The 13,540-nt window shown below is 40.6% G+C and overlaps 1 protein-coding gene across 3 annotated transcripts in view; it reads right to left on the bottom strand.

Annotated features, from left to right (window-relative positions):
• Positions 1 to 13,540, bottom strand: part of LOC106565727 (contactin-4) — a 254,653-nt gene that overhangs the window by 49,480 nt on the left and 191,633 nt on the right. For all 3 annotated transcript variants that reach the window (XM_014133150.2, XM_014133149.2, XM_014133151.2), the window contains exons 10-11: positions 11,941 to 12,070; positions 10,144 to 10,294 (exon numbers count right to left, since the gene is read on the bottom strand). In XM_014133150.2, the coding sequence (XP_013988625.1) occupies positions 10,144 to 10,294; positions 11,941 to 12,070 (281 nt within the window). The remainder of the gene's footprint in view (positions 1 to 10,143; positions 10,295 to 11,940; positions 12,071 to 13,540) is intronic.

Here is a 13,540-nt window from a genome sequence, read left to right as displayed (position 1 = left end):
TAATTTGAAGGGGTGTCCACATACTTTTGTATACAGTATATAGTGTATTTGTACGAGTGCCCCTGTCGCATAAGATAACTCCAAACAGGCCTTTGAAAGAATGCCTTTAATTCAGAGAAGAGACAAGGGGAAAACAGAATGTTAGCACGTCCAGCGGGCGGGCGGGCAGGCAGGCAGACGGTGGCCACTCATTCAGAGACAGTTGATTGTGTGGGTCCGGTGTGAGGGACCAAAAATGTTTTTTCTCTCTCTTCCAATCCAGTGGTGACATATTGAAATGGAATGTTTTTATGCAGCGGTCCATTGCCTGACACGGCCCACTTATACTCTCATCGGCAAGACCCTTCTCTGCGTTCTCAGCTGCTTTGTTCCAGCTGATGTCATCTAAACCGGGTCCCTGCAGGGTTGTCTGGGAGAGATAAGACCCCCCCCCCCAACACCCACCTCTGCTGGTCTCCTGCAGAAAAAAGGGTTGCTGCTAAGAAGATGGATTACCCAGCTGGTGACACTGGCTCCCCTCCCTCTAAAGCCACAGTGGAGCACTAACACAATTAAGCCAATTAATTTTGAACAACAAGGGGTTTACAACCCCCCCCCCCTTGATTATGCATGCTCCTGAGCAAGTGTACCACCACATTCTGCTCACAAACAATGTGATTATTAATTATTCGCAAGTGCAGTAATTGTGCAAATGGTATAGTTGACCAGGGACAGACAAAGCAAGGCAGTGGTGGTCCACTCGATTACATGGTGAACTAGTTTCACTTTACAATATGTCATGAATTTTTGAGAGAGAGAGATTTCTATTGCTGTTCATTTTTCTATTGCTTATTTCACTTTTGTTAATTATCTATTTCAAACATATGTTTCCCATGCCAATAAAGACCTTAAATCTTAAATTGAAATTGGAGAGTGTGTAATGTATAATGTTCTCATAACACAAAAACTGTGCAGTTGTGCTGATGATTATACAATGTTGTATTCTATAAAATATTTGCCTGATGTTTCAAAAGCGTTCCCAGAACATATTTTGTCTGATCTTTAAAGGTTCCCATAATGCTTTATTGGTTTTTGGGAACAGTCTGATGAGAACATTGTGGGAACATCACAAAAGATAAACTGTAAAGTTGTGCAGATGATTAAACAATTTAATTTAGTGTACATTCACCTTCACTTACAAGAACATTCCCAGAAAAAGTTTTTTTTATTATTTTCTTTAAAAGTTCATAAAACATTTCTTTAGGTTGTGGGAACATTGCGGGGATATGACAAGAGCTAATTTACAAAAACACAAAAACTGTCCAGTTGTGCTGACATGCAGATAATGTTTGTATCAGGGTGCACAAAACATTGCTTTGATGGTGCAAGAATGTTGACAGAACAGTCTTTGAGTTCTTTAAAGAATCCCAGAACATATAATTTGTTTGTGGGAACAGTGTGGGTACATTACAAGAGATGTGTTCCCAAAGTACAACATATGCTCAGTTGTGATGATATTCATACAACGTTTAAGTTAGGTTGAACAGGACATTCCCTTAATGTTGTAAGAATGTTTAAAGAACACATGGTCTAAGTTCTTTAAAGGTTCCCAGAACATTTAAGTTTTGGGAGTTGTCTGGGATGTTGCAAGAATATTCTTGTGATATTCACATATTGTACTTAAGAGGTTGTGCATAACATTCCCACAATGTAGCACAATTTCAAAGTCAGTTTTCATAGCAGTTTAACATACTATTCCATTGATGTTCACACAATATACATTTTATCTTGACTTGGAGATCCACAGAACATTTCAAGAACATTTAGAAAATTGTGTATTTAAGTTTACATAATACTACCACAACATTCTCAGCATGCACATTTCTAGTTCCTTAAAGCATAATACAGATTGGAATACATCCCCCACTATGTTTCTCTCCATATTTAATGGAAATTCACATTTGAGGATTGTATTGTAGGCCCACTAAAAAAGTGATTTAGACAAACATTTAATTTCATTCATAGGACATTTAAACAGCATTTAAATCATACAAACACAACCATATAATTAGATCTTTTTTGGGGGGCAGAGAAACACGCTCCCTTTGAATGCCTTAGAGTAAAAAATAATCTCAGATCTTGTTATGATATGGCTAGAAAAACGGACTCTGTTGCCGATTATATACATTTATTACATTTAACTAAGGAATGTATTCTAAATGTACACCAGTCAAGTTTCAGAACACGTCATATCACCATCTCCATTACTTCTTTGGTTTTAAATGATGGTCTTAATTGTTTGGATAAGAAGAAACAATGTGTGGCCCATTTTATTGACCTGTCTAAAGCCTTCGACATTGTGGATCACTCATTACTTATGTTTATTTTTCATCAATTGGCATGGACCAGGCTGCATGTAGCTAGTTTGAACATTATTTAAAGGACCGAACACAGTGTGTATTTACTGATGATGTTAAATCAGGTTTTCTGGACATAACAAAGGGTGTCCCACGGGGATCGATTCTTGGTCTGGTTCTTTTTACTATTTACATGAACAATATCGGTTTATCTGTAAAAAAAAGATGACACTTTGGTGTATGCTATTTCCCCCACAGCTGACCAGGCTCTGTCAATGCTTCAGTCTGACTTTAATGCCCTGCAGAAAGCCTTTGTTGAACTGAAATGAGTGCAGGTAAAACCAAGTGTATGTTATTTTCCAAATCACTTACAAATGTATCTGATGATTTATGCCTACGTACTTTGGATGGGGCCCTCATTGATTGGTGTTCCTGCCTATTACTATCTGGGCATCTGGATTGATGAAAAAAATATATACTTTAAAAAGCATGTTGATGAAATTAAGAATTAAAATAGTATTCTTCTATAGGAACAGATCCTGTCTTTCGTTAAATAGCAGAAATGAAATAATCCAGTCAACATTCATTCCAGTTATCGACTGCCACTGTATTGAAGCCATTGGACACAGTTTATCAAAACGCTTTGCACTTTATTACAGCCAATAGGTTCAGTACATACCATTGCACATTGTATCAGAATGTGGGCTTGCCCTCCTTGAAGTCTCGTAGATTGATGCATTGCTTTTCATGTATTGTGTAATTGATGTGTATATAGATATGTATAGTGTAATTGATGTGTATATAGATATGTATAGTGCAACTGATGTGTATATAGATATGTATTATGTAATTGTTGTTTATTGGAGTGTTCATGCAGGGCCTATCTGCGAAATAGACTGATCTCAGCATGACTTCATGCTTCAATAAAGGTAAAAAATGAATAAAAATAAATATTAACAATCTGCACGTGGGGTTGGAACCTGCAATGTTCAGCCAGATCATTAACGCTCTGCACCACAAGGGGACGGCTGTGGTATTGCAGTTTTTCAGTCTATATACATAAGGTAATATGGTCAATCAGGACACAGAACACAGTTTCTGAGTTATTAAAATGCTATGTATCATAATTTTTCAGAATGTGTATTGCATGCATTTGTATGTGTTTCGATTGAAATTGAGAAAAGGACAAATTGTTTCATATTTAGTTTGAAGGTTCTGAGTCTATATTTAAGAAGCATGTGAATACACAAGAATACAACTTATTTAAATTAAGCTTTATAAATATCGACCCAACTTAAATAATATTTCATAAGTCTTTCAATATGTGATGAAAAATAAAAAATAAATCATAAAATGCAGTGTTACAAGTATAATAATAATAATAATAATTTGGTGGTGGCTTATATTTGTCCTATTTCACACATGTACACGGGTGTATTATACACATGTGGACTCAAACTGGTGACATTTCGGTTACTGGCCCAATGCTCTAAACGCTAGTCTACCTACCAGAAATCCTGGTTGGAGGATTTCGGATTTCCTGCTTATTGCCTCCTGATTCTGGGAATCTTCCGAATTCTGCAACCCTAGTCCTAATTAACCATGTATTTCCCTATCTATATAGATTGGAATCAAATACGTAATACCACAGCTGTCTCCTGGTGGCACAGAGGCTTACTGAGCTGGCTGAAGATTGCAGATTGTCAACATATAAAGTGTGAAAAATATGGATATTTGTATGATTAAATGCTACTCAAATGTCCTCTGAATGAAATTAAATGCAATGGTTGTCAATATCATGTTGTAGTGGGTCTACAATATAATCCTCAAATGAGAATTGTTAATACATCTGGAGAAGAACATAAAAGGCATGTAATTCCGATATGCTTTAAATAACTAGAAATGTGCATGCTGAGAATATTGTAGCCCATTAGGTCAAACTTAAATATAAAGCATGAACCCCCCCCCCGAGAATCTGACTGCCGATAGGTACAGCACTTATCACAGAAGGAGGCCGTTCCTTCTCTTGCTAGAACAAAGGGTGTACGTACCTGTAGAACGCAATGCTCGGCAACTTGACTTTGAGTCAATCAGAGAGCACGAACCTCCAAGTGGGAGAGCCGACAGGAGTGACAAGAAAAAGGAAGGAAGAGGGAAGTTTTCCCAGTCTAATCCACCCAACTAAAATAATAAAGCTGCATAATAAATATTTTTCTAGAGCAATTCTTTACATATTTTATATCTTTCTAATGAGTTGTGCTTGAAGGATTTTTTTGTTAGGTTTGATAATGTGCATAAGCTTATTAGTAAGCTACAGTGAGGGGAAAAAGTATTTGATCCCCTGCTGATTTTGTACGTTTGCCCACTGACAAAGAAATGATCAGTCTATAATTTTAATGGTAGGTTTATTTGAACAGTGAGATACAGAATAACAACAAAAAATCCAGAAAAACACGTCAAAAATGTTATAAATTGATTTGCATTTTAATGAGGGAAATAAATATTTGACCCCTCTGCAAAACATGACTTGGTACTTGGTGGCAAAACCCTTGTTGGTAATGACAGAGGTCAGACGTTTCTTGTAGTTGGCCACCAGGTTTTCACACATCTCAGGAGGGATTTTGCCCCACTCCTCTTTGCAGATCTTCTCCAAGTCATTAAGGTTTCGAGGCTGACGTTTGGCAACTCGAACTTTCAGCTCCCGTCACAGATTTTCTATGGGATTAAGGTCTGGAGACTGGCTAGGCCACTCCAGGACTTTAATGTGCTTCTTCTTGAGCCACTCCTTTGTTGCCTTGGCCGTGTGTTATGGGTCATTGTCATGCTGGAATACCCATCCACGACCCATTTTCAATGCCCTGGCTGAGGGAAGGAGGTTCTCACCCAAGATTTGACGGTACATGGCCCCGTCCATCATCCCTTTGATGTGGTGAAGTTGTCCTGTCCACTTAGTAGAAAAACACCCCCAAAGCATAATGTTTCCACCTTCATGTTTGACGGTGGGGATGGTGTTCTTGGGGTCATAGGTAGCATTCCTCCTCCTCCAAACACGGCGAGTTGAGTTGATGCCAAAGAGGTCCATTTTGGTCTCATCTGACCACAACACTTTCACCCAGTTGTCCTCTGAATCATTCAGATGTTCATTGGCATACTTCAGACGGGCATGTATATGTGCTTTCTTGAGCAGGGGGACCTTGCGGACGCTGCAGGATTTCAGTCCTTCACGGCGTAGTGTGTTACCAATTGTTTTCTTGGTGACTATGGTCCCAGCTGCCTTGAGATCATTGACAAGATCCTCCCGTGTAGTTCTGGGCTGATTCCTCACCGTTCTCATGATCATTGCAACTCCACGGGGTGAGATCTTGCATGGAGCCCCAGGCCGAGGGAGATTGACAGTTCTTTTGTGTTTCTTCCATTTGCGAATAATCACACCAACTGTTGTCACCTTCTCACCAAGCTGCTTGACGATGGTCTTGTAGCCCATTCCAGCCTTGTGTAGGTCTACAATCCTGTCCCTGACATCCTTGGAGAGCTCTTTGGTCTTGGCCATTGTGGAGAGTTTGGAATCTGATTGATTGATTGCTGCTGTGGACAGGTGTCTTTTATAAAGGTAACAAACTGAGATTAGGAGCCCTCCCTTTAAGAGTGTGCTCCTAATCTCAGCTCGTTACCTGTATAAAAAACACCTGGGAGCCAGACATTTTTCTGATTGAGATGGGGTCAAATACTTATTTCCCTCATTAAAATGCAAATCAATTTATAACATTTTTGACATGCGTTTTCCTGGATTTTTTTGTTGTTATTCTGTCTCTCACTGTTCAAATAAACCTACCATTAAAATTATAGACTGATCATTTCTTTGTCAGTGGGCAAACGTACAAAATCAGCAGGGGATCAAATACTTTTTTCCCTCACTGTAGCTAGCTAACGCTCGCTAACTGAGCAAAGCAGTCACACACACTTCATATGAAACAAATAGGGTGGTAAGTGCAGCACAATGCACACAACACAAATGCTTTACCAAGCTAGCCATCTGGCCACTGTGGCTAGTAACATTATATTTCAATCACAATGGATTTGTTTCCATGAAACAGCTGCCTGTAGCTGGCTTCTGAGAGTCAATGCAGTGTATTTAAATTTACATTACCTAGCTAGCACAACAGCTAGCTACCTAGCGAATGATGCTAACCATTTAGCTAATGTAAATGGGCTGTTGGTGATTATGGAGAGTAAATTAAATGTTTTCTTTTTCATCTTGCTAGCTAGTTATCTAGCTGTGGTCATCTGACTAGTAGTACCATTAGCACAGCTAGTTAGCTAACATTGACTAGGCCATAAAGAAACACACGCACATGCATTACCAAACAACGTTACCGCCACCTTCTTGTTTGGAGTATTTTAACAAGGTTGAGTGGCTTATGACATCAAGGTCTTTGCTGTGGGATCATAAAAGAGATTGACTGGCGCCACTCTGTTCAGAGGTGCTAAGTACTGTTGGCAGGCAAATGTTTGACAATCCTACTGGTGTGTCTGACCTTTAACATTTTCTAAATGTTCTTGAAATATTCTGAGGACCTCCAAGACACGGTATAATTTATATCCTTTGGGGCGGCAGCGTAGCCTAGTGGTTAGAGCGTTGGACTAGGTTGCAAGGTCGAATCCCTGAGCTGACAAGGCAAAAATCTATTGTTCTGCCCCTGGACAAGGCAGTTAACCCACTGTTCCTAGGCCGTCATTGAAAATAAGAATTTGTTGTTAACTGACTTGCCTGGTAAAATAAAAAAATTGTGTGAACAACAATGGAATATGATGTTAAACTTAAAATAAATATGCTGTGAACGCAATAAAAACACAATTTTGGGAAATTGTGCAAAATTGTGGGAATGTTTGGTGCAACCTCGAAAGTACAATATGTGAATATCACAACAATATTCTTGCTACATTCCAGACAACTTTCATAACTTAATTAAATGTTCTGGGAACCTTTAAAGGACTTAGACTAGGTGTTTTTGTCAACATTCTAAGGGAATGTCCTGTGCAACCAAACTTAAACATTGTATGAATGTCATCACAACTGAGCATATTCTGTGCTTGTAATCTCTTGTAATGTAACTGCACTGTTCCCACAACCTAATTAAATGTTCTGGAAACCTTTAAAAAACTCAGAAAGGCTGTGCTGTCAACATTCTTGCAACATCAAAGGAACGTTTTGTGCACCCTGATACATTGTCTAAATGTCTGCACAACTGGAACAATTTTGTGTTTTGGGAACCTTTCTCTTGTCATATCCCCACAATGTTCACACAACCTAAATAAATGTTTTATGAACATTTAAAGAGCATAAATGTGTTCTGGGAACGTTCTTGTAACATCAGGTGAATGTTTTTTGCACCCCAAAATAATCCTTGTATAATCATCTGCACAACTTAACAGTTCATCTTTTGTTCCCACCAGGCCTTTTGGGAACCTTTAAAAATACAAAATGTGTTCTGAGAACGTTCTTGCAACATAAGGTGAATGTTTTATAAAAACATTGTCTCTCTGTTCATACTGTAGGCACCACTGGACATTTTTTTGTGTTATGAGAACATTTGCCACAACCTAACAAATGTTCTGGGAACTTTCACAGAACCAATCATTTTAGTTTGCTGGGAACATTTGAGTGAATGTGAAGAGAACATTTAAAATATATTTTATTTGACAATTTTTTTCAAACCCTAATTAGAATTTAATGGGAATCTTAACTAATGTTCTGGGAATGTTCCCAGTTTGCTGGGTCAACATATTCTATGCCTCACACATACTTTTCACGGTACGGAAAATACATTAACATGGGAGGGTTCCACCTATTGACAATGCATCCTGACAAGATTTTATCCTGCACAATACAAGCTGGGACAGACGCGAGCAAACTTGTGACCTACAAATTTTTCTTTTTAATTACCTCTGTGTCAAAAGCACACCAGGTGGTCTGCGCTGAATACCATTTACAAAGTAAAAGCATGACAATGTACTTTTCAAGTTCAAAAAGGCCCAGGACTCCACTAGAATACAGATCTAGAGATATTGTAATATCATTTCCTCTATGAATAGCACATTATTTTGATAGATTGTGTTTATGACATTAAGGGCACTGGTCCAGGTTTAATAATCCACGTTTGCCTTTGTTTCCAGCAAGTCCCTATCAGAACATTAAAATGCCATACAGTATGTGAGTTCAGGTAGGCGTCAGCGCTACATCAAACAAACAGTATATCTCAACTATCTACTTGTAACAAGCTCATAGTTAAACAAAAAAGGGAAACAAACAAGGACCGACAAACCAGCAGGGAAGAACCGGGGAACATGGCAACATCCATTCATTCAAGCCAAATAGAGCCACTGCTATTGAATTAATCATCCCATGGAAACATATACCAGTGTCACAGCAGTGCAAAATACCAAATCAATCAACAACAAAACTCTCCGTTCCAAACATATCCATACGCTACAAGCAGGACATTAAATCAAAATGATCAGTTACTGTAGCTCGGTGGATATTTGTGTTAGAAACCATGGAAAAGGAAAAGCATAGTCTATCGCTATCTCACAGTTTAACCAGGATTCAAACTGTCAGTTCAAGAGGGGATGACAAAATAGTAGAATCGAAAAATACATATTTTATTAATAAAACTTGATGCGTTTCAGCATTCCAGCCTTGATCCGTCTGCTTGGGAGACAGCATCATGTACGTAGGTATACAGTGTAGCTGAAGGGCACCAGCAGAGTAACCACTATGCAAATGCAGGATACTTTGTTTGACAAGCAACAACACCTCTTTGTGTATATGTAAACCATGACGAGTCGTACCAGACACTGTGCACACAGTCCTGCTGTCAGAGTCGTGCCACCAAAGTGGTGCCGCAGCTGTGTCACCGAATGGGTGACCCCTGTCTGGATCAGGACTGTCTGACTGACCCCTGACGCCACCCAGCCACACCCCTCACCCACACACACACACACAGCTCTCCTGTCACTGTTAGCAGGAGGCTGGCTTAACACTTTTGCCCAGAAAAGCGTGGATATATGTCAGCAGACAGTGGCTGGTATGGTCGCCCACACCCTCCCACAGAGGGCGAAAAGTGCTTGATTAGCACCCAGACTCTGCACAGCGAGTGGCATGTTGGGCGACTCCAAGTACTGGCCAAACCAATTTTACTTTCAGTCCTCACACGGGTTTTAAAGTGTTTCCAGAGTTATGTCTGGGGTGAATTAGGCCTACAGGCACAGGTGTAACACAATTTTTTTTTCCAGTCAACAGCTGAATAATAGACCATATGCCTGAAGAACAAAATCAGCCAGGTCCACTACAACAACCGTTCCTCCAGAGTACCATACCCGAACAAATCCTACAACAACCGTTCCTCCAGGGTACCATACCTGAACAAATCCTACAACAACCGTTCCTCCAGGGTACCATACCCGAACAAATCCTACAACAACCGTTCCTCTAGGGTACCATACCTGAACAAATCCTACAACAACCGTTCCTCCAGGGTACCATACCCGAACAAATCCTACAACAACCGTTCCTCCAGGGTACAATACCTGAACAAATCCTACAACAACCGTTCCTCCAGGGTACCATACCCGAACAAATCCTACAACAACCGTTCCTCCAGGGTACCATACCTGAACAAATCCTACAACAACCGTTCCTCCAGGGTACCATACCTGAACAAATCCTACAACAACCCCAGTGCTTAGGAAAATCAACCCCTCCACAGAGAGAGCGATCAGACAATAAAGAGAGAGATTGTTACATTACCTGTGGCTCTCTCGAAGAGCCTCGCTGCCCTTCCTCCAGGAGATCACGCCCCAGGGGGACATCTTGGGCCGGCACTCGATCAGCACGTCTCCTCCCTCCTTCACCATGGTGGGGCTCCTCAGCTGGTTCTGGGAGAAATCTGGGGCAACAGCTGAAACAAGACATGCATGTTAAAAACCCTTCGCTGCCCTTTTACTTTCCGATATCTAACTTTCAACATGCGTTACATGAGCGTAAAGCCATGAGTTTATCACATGAACTGCACTAGGAAATCCTAAGGGCCTTAGTATAGTGGACCCAGAGTCGTTCCTGGTGATGTTGCGTTGTCCCCCAAAAAATATATATATATACAGCAAGGGAAAATGAGACTCCCGATTGGCAAGGCCTAGAGATAGTCATTGGGAGTATTTCAATTGCATTTCCTTGACTCCTCATGTCCTCTCTCCTTGCCAACTTCTTAAAACCCATTGGTGGAGAAGGTCAGAAGGGAGGGACCTCTGGCTTTATCAGCCAGCAAGTTTCAACCATGTACACCTCAACATTCCTGTACTTCATATATAGTATAATCACGTACAGGTGAGGTGAGGAGAGAGGACATGAGGAGCCAAGCAAATGCAAGTGAGATTCTCCCATTGCCATTGGCCATAGCTAGAGGAGGTCTCAGCCAGGGTAGAAAAGGCTAAAGGAGATAAATAACCTCTCCACTCCAGCATGTATGGAATAGACTGAGAGTCAAAGGCAGATACTGAAAAGGCACAAAACCAAAATAATGAAATTGAATGTTATCTGTATAACCCCTAAATGGTTTAATAACAGTAGGTAAGCATGGATAAATTTGTAAGTCGCTCTGGATAAGAGCGTCTGCTAAATGACGTAAATGTAAATGTAAATAAATCATGGATATTTTAAACACATCCTCACATGGCTGCTCTGTACTTCAAAGTGAGGCATGTAGTGTGTGTGTGTGATGTTGAGCAGAAATGTCAGGGAAGGTAGGAGAGTGCTACACTGCACTCGTTAATTAACAGGGAATCATTTTCTCTGCAAAGAAAAACAAAGAAAAAATGTCATGTCCTTCAGTTTTTCAGCTCGATTTAGTTCTATCCTGATCATTTCCTTTTCACTCCTGGATCATCCCTCCCTGTGCTTTTATAAAGCACTTCAATTAGTGCATTTCTGCCAGGGTTTGTCAATTATATTTTTTACCTCCTCCAAATTTAACCTGGGCTCGTTGGCTGTGTTGGATCTAATTCCAATCAATGACAAAACAATGTTCAAACGTGATGGGAGATGGGTTGGGGAGTGAAAGCTGGAGGCTAGCCCTGACAGGACTGACAGGGCAGATGGGTGGGACTGGGGAGCACAGTGGCATGGCCATACATCAATAGCACTCCAGTGCATTCATCCTGTAATTTATGTTTTTTAATTAGGAGGAAATCACAGAGATGCTGGAGGTCACACTACAGTGGTAGGGAATGGAAAACAAATGTCGCAATAACACTAAAACATGCACACGACAAACAAACGTGCATACTGTACTACACTCTTAGGAAAAAAAGGTGCTACCTTTATATGTCCCCACAGGAGAACCCTTTGAAGAACCCTTTTTGGTTGCCAGGTAGAACCCTTTCTAGAACCCTTGGAACCAAAAAGGGTTCAACCTGGAACCAAAAATGGTTCTCCTATGGAGACAGCCGAAGAACCCCTTTAGATCCCTTTTTTCTAAGAGTGTACATACAATACATTTAGTCAGGCAGGCAGGCACACCAACACACATCCAGCCTTGTATTGCCTTACCAATGACTCTGAGCTCTGCATTGGAGTATACCTCCCCATGTTTGTTTCCAGCCACACATTGATACATTCCAATGTCGGACAGCGTCAGCCGGCTGATTGACAACGCTCCATTGGCAACTTGTATGCGCTCCTATGAACAGAGAGACAGAGTCATGCCCTTTGATATACCTTATTCCGATTGGTAATTTGCATAAAAGCATGCAGCCAATGTGCCAGTGAATTATAGTGTGGTAGTGACGGACGTGGCAATGAATCTAGGTTTTCATCACTAATGGAGGGAAAGGGCAGAGTGGAAGGAGGCAGGCTACCAGAAAATGACCCTAATCAATCTGCATGTTTATGAGAGTGATATAAAACCATTCCCAATGTATATCACTGGCTTCACCACGGGGCCAGTTTCCCCTTCAGCACAAGGACTGGATGTGAGGAATAGGAATATCTTAACATCAGAGCTATACAGTATTGTGAAAATTGGTTTCCCGATAGGTATTCCCTATACATACTAAGTACTGTAAGCTGTTATGTACACTGCAGATCACACACTGTACTGGGCTACCATTCAATAGTAGATTCCTGCCCCCGTGGTGAAGAAGATATACCTCTGTTGTGACTAGCCCATCAAAATAGACAGGCTTATTAGCCCAGATGGGCTTAATGCACTCAAACCCAGACACTTAGCTACTTTATCTTCAAGGTATGTTTACATTTATGAACTTAAGTACAAATATATATCTTTATTACCAGAATGGCATTAAACCGACAACAGTTTTTAGGGAAGGAATTTTGGCAGTGCTCTTTGTGACATTTTTACAGAGTTCTGCCTTCTGCCCTTCATCTCCTCTGTTTTTAGAGGCTCACCCTTAATGTCATTAGAGCACATTTCCATAGGGGTGTCGGCTCGGCTCAGCTTAGGTTTGGCACAGCCGTGACTCCAGGCAGTCTGACGGGATTAAGGTACTGTCATATGAAAAGAGGAGCTGTCCTCATTGAAACATCAGTAGCTAAGCCCGTGTTTGAGCAGGTTGCGTTGTGAATTTCCATAATGCTCAGTGGCTCATAGCTAGTCGGATGCACAGTGTTAAATGTGCCTGCTGGCAAGAGCGGCAGAATGGTGGTGGCGTATATCAGTCAGTGCGTAGAAATCTCTCTGTTTACGAGCTGCTATTAATTAAGCATGACGTTCCTCTTACATCAGCAGTTTTCCATGCGGGGACCTTGGGGGACCATCTGCATGCCTTATGCTGAATGGAAATGATTGGCAATGTTATTGCCAACACAACCAGGTTTCTTCATTTTATATAGGACAGTATAAACAACAAGCCACTTGTTTCGATTAATGTCAAACAAATTAATGTAATGGTGGTTTTTGAGATACCTTGAATTTCTCGTTTTTGATTATCGTCCCTCTCGGCAGGTATGATAAACGCATTAACATTATTGACAGTATCATAACTATTCATAGTCTGTGTACCCATGCACTTTAGCTCCGGACCAAACTTGCAAAGTTATTTGCAAAAATGAAGGTAATATCATAAGCCATTGCAGTCAGCTCATATGTCCAAATGAGCAGGACAAGCAGAAAAGGTCCCTATTGATTTAC

The sequence above is a fragment of the Salmo salar genome, chromosome ssa12 (genome assembly GCF_905237065.1).
Source record: "Salmo salar chromosome ssa12, Ssal_v3.1, whole genome shotgun sequence".
Classification (NCBI taxonomy): domain Eukaryota; kingdom Metazoa; phylum Chordata; class Actinopteri; order Salmoniformes; family Salmonidae; genus Salmo; species Salmo salar.
The sequence above is the reverse complement of the archived record's forward strand: the minus strand, read 5'-3'. Positions and strand labels throughout refer to the sequence as shown.